Source organism: Triticum dicoccoides, chromosome 6A (genome assembly GCF_002162155.2).
Source record: "Triticum dicoccoides isolate Atlit2015 ecotype Zavitan chromosome 6A, WEW_v2.0, whole genome shotgun sequence".
Lineage (NCBI taxonomy): Eukaryota > Viridiplantae > Streptophyta > Magnoliopsida > Poales > Poaceae > Triticum > Triticum dicoccoides.
In genome coordinates this window covers 192,754,047-192,760,972 of record NC_041390.1, presented here as the reverse complement: position 1 = coordinate 192,760,972, position 6,926 = coordinate 192,754,047, and the positions used below count along the sequence as shown (strand labels likewise).

At 42.3% G+C, this 6,926-nt stretch overlaps 2 protein-coding genes across 3 annotated transcripts in view; one reads left to right on the top strand and one right to left on the bottom strand.

Moving 5' to 3' along the window:
• Nucleotides 1-2,692, top strand: part of LOC119316562 (cyclase-like protein 1) — a 5,356-nt gene extending 2,664 nt beyond the window's left edge. The window contains exons 2-6 of one of the 2 annotated variants that reach the window (XM_037590888.1): nucleotides 642-686; nucleotides 1,375-1,447; nucleotides 1,538-1,635; nucleotides 1,802-1,872; nucleotides 2,226-2,692. In XM_037590888.1, the coding sequence (XP_037446785.1) occupies nucleotides 642-686; nucleotides 1,375-1,447; nucleotides 1,538-1,635; nucleotides 1,802-1,872; nucleotides 2,226-2,351 (413 nt within the window). In that variant the 3' untranslated portion in view covers nucleotides 2,352-2,692. The remainder of the gene's footprint in view (nucleotides 1-641; nucleotides 687-1,374; nucleotides 1,448-1,537; nucleotides 1,636-1,801; nucleotides 1,873-2,225) is intronic. The other variant, XM_037590887.1, reaches the window with a different exon arrangement.
• Nucleotides 2,693-2,947: 255 nt separating this feature from the next.
• Nucleotides 2,948-6,098, bottom strand: LOC119316560 (probable glycosyltransferase At5g03795). The gene is made up of 5 exons (XM_037590885.1): nucleotides 5,610-6,098; nucleotides 4,857-5,143; nucleotides 4,131-4,363; nucleotides 3,839-3,996; nucleotides 2,948-3,458 (listed from the first exon to the last, which is right to left on the bottom strand). Exons 1-5 carry the CDS (start codon nucleotides 6,045-6,047, stop codon nucleotides 3,357-3,359), a joined length of 1,218 nt encoding a protein of 405 aa, XP_037446782.1. The 5' UTR covers nucleotides 6,048-6,098; the 3' UTR covers nucleotides 2,948-3,356.
• Nucleotides 6,099-6,926: the final 828 nt, after the last annotated feature.

Sequence of the window (6,926 nt, the reverse complement as noted above, 5' to 3'; positions counted from 1 at the left end):
CATGGCCCCCTTTGGCCCTCACTAAGCTCCACTGGTGAGTGGATCTAATATCAAATACTTACCAGATCCACAGAAAACACCATGTCGTAGTAGGCCTTCTTCATGTACCATTCATGTCTCGTAGGTCTAACATAGGCTGCCCATGTGATATTAGAAAAATTGTAGCCGCCATGGAGACAATGAAAGCCAATACATTACCATAGACTTTTAAAAGCAAATCTCTCCGCAAGTGTCGGTGAACCATCAACCATGTAGCCGCCAGGTACAATAAAAGCTACAGCAGAAGTTACACACACTTCATATCTTGGGCTCGCCCCTGAGTCCCTCTCTTGGAGAACTATAGATGCCAATTCATGTGGGCAACACGACAATCGATTTTCCTTGTAGTTGATGTTCTCTGATCCGGAGTAGCTGTGAGACAGGATCTGTCCAAGTTGCTTAAGAAGGGCAAACAATATCGCAAAATGACTTCTATAGGGACATGGTAAGCCTTTGGCGTACTCTCAAGATAAAAGAACTATATCGCCAAATGCCCTCTTAAGATTTTTCGACCCAAAGATTTCCATGCCAGACATCATTAAAATTAGCATGGTACTAATGAATGATTTATTAATGGTCGACTTATTCTTGTATCTGGACAGGTCCTGCCTTACTGGTCGATGTTCCAAGACACACAAATATAACAGGTAGGACCTGGGGATGTCTTTATCGAAAAAAAGGACCTGGGGATGTGTTCTCTCTTCTTTTACATGGAGATCAGCTCCTCTATTGCATCATCGATGATGAATCACCCTGTTAATGAACTTCTCATATCATGTCACAAGACTAATTTAACATGGCATTAGAGATACATGTACATTCTAATATGGCATCATATTCAAATATCAGTTACTTCATGTTTTCTTTACGGTGGGTTGTTGCAAATTCAGTATGCATTTACCAGCATCTTCATTTTGAAAAAATGGGAAGTGCTAATACTCTTTACTAAAAATATTCGATTCACATCAATGTTGTCTGGTATTTGGTATACCATGGCACCATTAATTCTATGCAGCTGAAGCAACGGAATCCGTAAGGACTTCTTTGATTCGCAAGGATTTTAAAATACAAGAATAGGAAAAACACATGATTTTAGTGTTATTGTACACATGAATATATATGAACAGAAACCGACAAGAATTAGCACCAACGATCTGATACACCGCAGAAAAACGAAGGGCGTAGAAAAAGAGGTTTGAGTGGATAGAAACTTTCCTCCAAAATGAACTGCAAAGGCTTCCTTAGGAAAAAAATCCTAAGGATTCCATTCATGTGAATCAAAGGACCTACATAGAGAAATTCCTAAGGATTCAATTCCCCTCTAACTCCATGCAGCTGAAGCAATGGAATCCCTAAATATACCAAGAGGTGTTCGTCGAGTTCTCTTCAGGACATTGAACACAGACAGGTATTGGCCTCTTTGAAGGGCAAATATTCAAGTAGATAATATATTTTTCACCATATCATTACTACATGCATGTAAGCAAATGATCTGTAGGGGGCTCATGTGGAAGCAAGGAGGTGATATGAGTTTTGTTGGATTTACGGAGGATGGTGCACAGTGGTTAGTTGACAACACCGACATCAAGCTTGTTGGTAAGTAAACAGGAGTTGTACTTGTATTGCACCAAATTTGTAAGGACCTTGTGAAATTGTGAACTGCCTAGGTTCAGTTAGTTCATGACCTTTTAACTGGTGGATCAATATATGCATACCTTATCTGATGTGAACTTAACATGGTGATGTTGGCAAAATTATGCAGGGATTGACTATATATCAGTTGCTTCATTTGATCACTTGATCACTGCCCATGTGGCCTTCTTAAAAAATGCGGTAAGATGTGCCCTTTCATGGCCCCAAAAAGAAACCCATGTGAAATTGAAGCCACCAGTTATAACCTCATAGTTTTGCACTAGCCTCTGGTCATATGCTGCTTATTCCCCAAGTCTGACAACATGTTAGTACAACATTGCATGTTGACAAATTGATCAAAGTCTTGGTCCCACCAATTCCTTGCTGATCAACCTCTTTGGGGGGAACAATGCTTGCTTACGATATTCTAAATTCTAATGCTCTTCCAAAGACATTTCACATGTCGGTGACGAAGAACACAAATAACTTGCCTTCTTAGAGACAGCATCGTTGATCGAAAGTGTCGGTTGTTTTACTTTACTTTGCTCTGTCAGGATATCATCCCAGTCGAAGCCCTGAAACTAGACAACATCAACACTGGACTATACATGCTGCACTGCTTACCTCTAAGACTGGTTGGCTCCGAGGGTTCACCAATCAGGTGCATTCTTATCAAGTGATCACTTGGCGGCTGCTCTTGCCAAAGGCTGCAATGTATCGTGCCCACAGATGCTACACCCTAGCTAATGTCTTGGTGCACAGTCCATATCCGTAAAAATAAAATGCCTGATGTCATGTATACAAGTCTGTACTGCCAAATCAACATTCAAATTTAGCATTGCTAGAAATGAACAATGCACTTGTAGACCCATGGTAGTCTGGTTGCTCTGCCGCTGCCACGCTGTAACCATGTTGAACCACATGAGTTCAGCAACTTTCAAGTACATGTTGGCATGTTGCGCTCAAGCGATTTCTGCAATATTTTGACTCAACATGCCTATGATGAAATCTGTTAGTGCTACTACCATTGATGATACATTGAATGCTTACCGTTTGAGCCTCTGGGTGCACATGGATGATAGTGATGCAAAAGTAACATGAAAACTGTCATGCACAGCCATATTAGCCCCCCCGGGTAAAACCGTATGAGCCTCTGGGTGCACATTGATGCTAGCATGTCAATCTGACATGTCTCTGCATTTACCATCTCATCCGTAATAATCATATATATGAGTAAAGTAGTTGGATCATGTCTCGCAGGAGCAAAAAGAGGTGATTATGTCAATCTAATATATCTTTGGATGCTTACTATCTCATCAGTAACAGCGTACATTACTTTACAAGAGTAGGTGCAAAATTTGTATAAGCATAAGCAATTACTCAGGCAGATCAGTATATAGCAAAGCAAACTACAAAAGCAATGCCACAGAAAGGACTCGAATATGAGGGGAACCAGCTAATCGAAGAATGGCTAATGAATCTAATAACTACAACACCATTTGAGCGATATCGTCGATTGCCAACATTTCTATGTAGATGTTTTCCGCACCAATGACCCATCCAGCTACTAACTACAAGAGCGAAGAACAGGGGCCGCACTTGGTATATCACAAGCAGGTAGACCTATAACATCATTCTGATGGATCACGCCATTATGTTGCAAATAGTGAGCGTGAAGCCTTGAGTTAGTACTTGATCACATGATGCCGCAGCCACAGCTCATACATAACCATGTGGAATGCATCATAAGGAACAGGAGGTGAGTGCCATACAAAGTGTTTCTGAACCTGCAATCCCAAGTTAACATATTAGTATCGGACCGCACTAGAATTTTGATAACCATCTGGTTTTTGATGCACTACAGAAGAAATAAAATAGCCAAATCAAAGATTCCACTACTCAGTTCTTCACTCTTGTTTTTTCAGATTACAGCAGGCCAAGTCAAGTGACACATTAGAAACTCAGCCAACGAACAAGCTCTTGTTACTTTATACCCTGATCTTCTAGATTATTTTCCATCACAATAAGATTCAATATTTAACAGCGTCCTTCAGACCGTGAATAACTACTCTATCTTGTACAGTAGATAAAGGAAGATGAATGCATAAATTGGAAGTTCTATAATGACAAAATCTACTACTCAATTATTTACTCAAAAGATGCATACCTGAACTAAAGATTTGTGCAATGCAACAAATTCTTGCTGTGATATAGATTTCAGGATACTCTTTAGTTCATATACGTCGCGCTCCTTAAGTACAACCGCGAACTTTCTCCAGTCAAGAACATCATTGAAAGGCAAATCATAGTAGTCCGACAAAATAACTAAAAGGACACAATAGAGATAATTAGAAAATAATAATATGGGGATCACTAAAAAATTTGATTGCCCGTGAAAGGGGAATAACAATAAGGAATGGTCATGGGTGCCATGTATTTTGCATGTCAAAAATACTAACCAGGGACACAGCCATAGTGTATTGAATCAGATATACGAGCACTATTAACTTGAGAGCCACCAGGGCAGATACAGAACTTAGTACGGTAGAACTGCTTCTGATAAACTAGCTCTCCAATAGCTCTATTAATCCGATTATTGCTAATAGCAAGTTCTGTATCATTCTCCCAGACTCGTGCCAAAATAACTCGTATTTTCGAGTTGCGATGACCAGCCCAAAATCCAAGATTTGTCCTGTTTTCCATTGCAAAAGAAGCAATTTAAGATACAGATATGTCAAGAGTGCAGATAGATGTTTACGCTGCAGTGGCGACCAGTTTATGGCTATCAATTACGAGTAACTTCCAAATTCCAATATGCACTAGAAGAAAACATTTATCACAGTTTAAAATCATGTGCACAAACAAATCAGATTCAAAGAGTATAAACCTCAATGCATAAATAAGGAGACAGTTGGGTAATAAGAGTCTGTGTTTCACAAAATTTCTGACACAAAACAGATTCATTTTGCAAGAGGGTATAGTTATTAGAGTCATACTGGAAGGCACCAAGCCACTAAGTCTAGAAAAAAAAGTACTCAAGAGTTCCAAACATTTAAATACTATGAATTTCTGACGTGTTTCAATGAAATAAAAACTGGCATACAGAATTTTTTTCTTTTATATCACATATAGAGGCCATTATAATTACATTATATAGCACAACAAATAGGAAGTGCCATTTCAACCTGTTTTCAATGTCATTCCCTCCTTCAGGTAGAGCAAATGGCTGTAATACTTGAGGCAGAGCAACATCCTTATGAGGGATAAAGTCAACATTATAGCTTGGCGAGCAGACAGCTCTAATAGAGTTCTTCACCATGAACGGAAGTCCTTCGAACGCCCTCACGCCTACATCATGGCATGCGACAAAGAAGTGGTCCGCTCCTAGTGTGCGGTTCCAGTAAGGGTACTTGCTTATCAAGCCTTCAACATAATCCTTAACTATCATTGTCATATTTTCATATGAAGTACCCTGCAAGACTAAAAATGATGCATGTAAATAAATATCAGAGCAATTCAATCACAAAACCAGAAGAACACACACAAAATAACCAGCGTGTGAAATTCAAGTCACTTCTGGTCATACAGCTGTTCGCTAAACTTAAAAAGAAAAACAGTTCAACCATGCCTATCATAAGAAAGAATAATTTTCCATTACTTTTGCGAGCAAGCAAGTTGAAACACCGAACATCTTACGTCAATATATAGCCAACCAATTCAAACAGCATCTCTACAACATCGTTCTACTTTTGTTTCAGCTGTGATCTGTGTACACATTAACTAACATACCGTCAGAATCCATATTACTTCAGAGTTTGACAATGCGCGTAGCTCGCCAGCCACACAGTAATATCCGAGTATACCAAGAACAGTACAATACTGAAGGCGTTATAATGCGGTAAAACGAGCAGTAGGGTTACAGAGAGTGTAGGGGGGACCTTGCCGCGCATCTTGTGGGGCGAGATGGGGACGAAGAAGAGGTCGGCCTTGTCGGGGTCTTCGGTACGAAAGCGGCTCTCCCGGATGTTCTGGAAGAAGTATCCCTCGCTGGCGTACTTGCCCGTGAGCTTCCGGGGCGTCTGGTAGAAGGTCTTGGGGTCGCCGTCCGGGTAGATGTAGACCTTGAAGCTCCGCTCCATCTCCGCGTACCCCGCCGCGAACGCCTCGGGCGAGTGGTAGACCGAGGGGCGCGACGCCGGCAGAGGGGAGGAGAAACGGAGGCGGCGGGGTTCATCTAGGGGGAGGGAGGGGGCCGCGGCGGGGCGGAGCGAGCGGAGGGAGAGGAAGGATATGGAGAAGAGGGCTACCGCGGCGAGGAGGAGGAGCGCGCGGGGGAGGGGCGAGGAAGCGCCGGCGCCGGCGAGGCGGCCGGCCATCGCCGGAGGTGAGGAGAGGAGTGGAGGGAGTGATGCGGGGTGCGGATTGAAAAGGAAAGGCGACTCGAGGGTGTTTTCTGTAACAAAGAGACCGTTTAGATCTTCTCATTCTTCTGCGATCCTTTTGTTTTTCCTAATAAAAACTTATTTATGTCCTGGTCGATCTCAAGCGTTGGTTTCTGGATAAACGGCTCTCAGTTTGTGCACGCTGTCATCAATATTCTTTTTTTTTGCGGGAGTCATCAATATTCTTGGTACACCACAGCAAGCAAGCCAAAGAAAAGTACTGTATGCGCATGCAAGAGCATCTTCAAAGGGTGATGTAAAACAACGACCTCCAACAGATGATGTATCTCTATTTGATGCCAAAAATTTACATCAGCCCCAAATTTTAACTCCAAGTGGAGTATATATTTGCAACACAACTAGCAATTGCCAGTGGCAAATCTAGCAGGACATTGGAGGGTAGGTCTAAAACATAAATTTCCTAAGTCTAATTAGCAAATGCATTGCAATTGTTGCATGTAAAGCACCATAATATATACTTGTCAAGTGGTATTTTTAGCTTAAATAGGATTTTTGGAGGGTAGGCTTAAGCCTATCGAAGCCTCCCTAGTGGAATCGCCACTGGCAGCTGCCCTAAAACAAAAACGGTTGTGGCGGGAACCCAACACTCACTGTGAACTTTCACCACTGTCGCGTTGCCTCACCCTGCCTCCACGTCGGCCACCGTGAAGCCTCTCGTCCCATACCGCTCCTCGGCGATCTACGTCGCGGCCGCCCAACCCCTCCGAGCTGGCTACGTGGTTGTGCCATCCTACCGACGTTGTCCACCCCATCCCATCCCTTGGTGTTGTCCGTCGTGGTCATCGAGTTCGT

What these genes read in the sequence shown, in the direction of transcription:
- LOC119316560 (XM_037590885.1), bottom strand. Translation starts at nt 6,047, where the DNA reads ATGGCCGGCCGCCTCGCCGGCGCCGGCGCTTCCTCGCCCCTCCCCCGC. An exon ending in CCCACAAGATGCGCGGCAAG is followed by an intron (nt 5,144 to 5,609) that starts GTCCCCCCTACA and finishes TTAGTCTTGCAG; the next exon opens with GGTACTTCATATGAAAATAT. An exon ending in ACACTATGGCTGTGTCCCTG is followed by an intron (nt 3,997 to 4,130) that starts GTTAGTATTTTT and finishes GTGTCCTTTTAG; the next exon opens with TTATTTTGTCGGACTACTAT.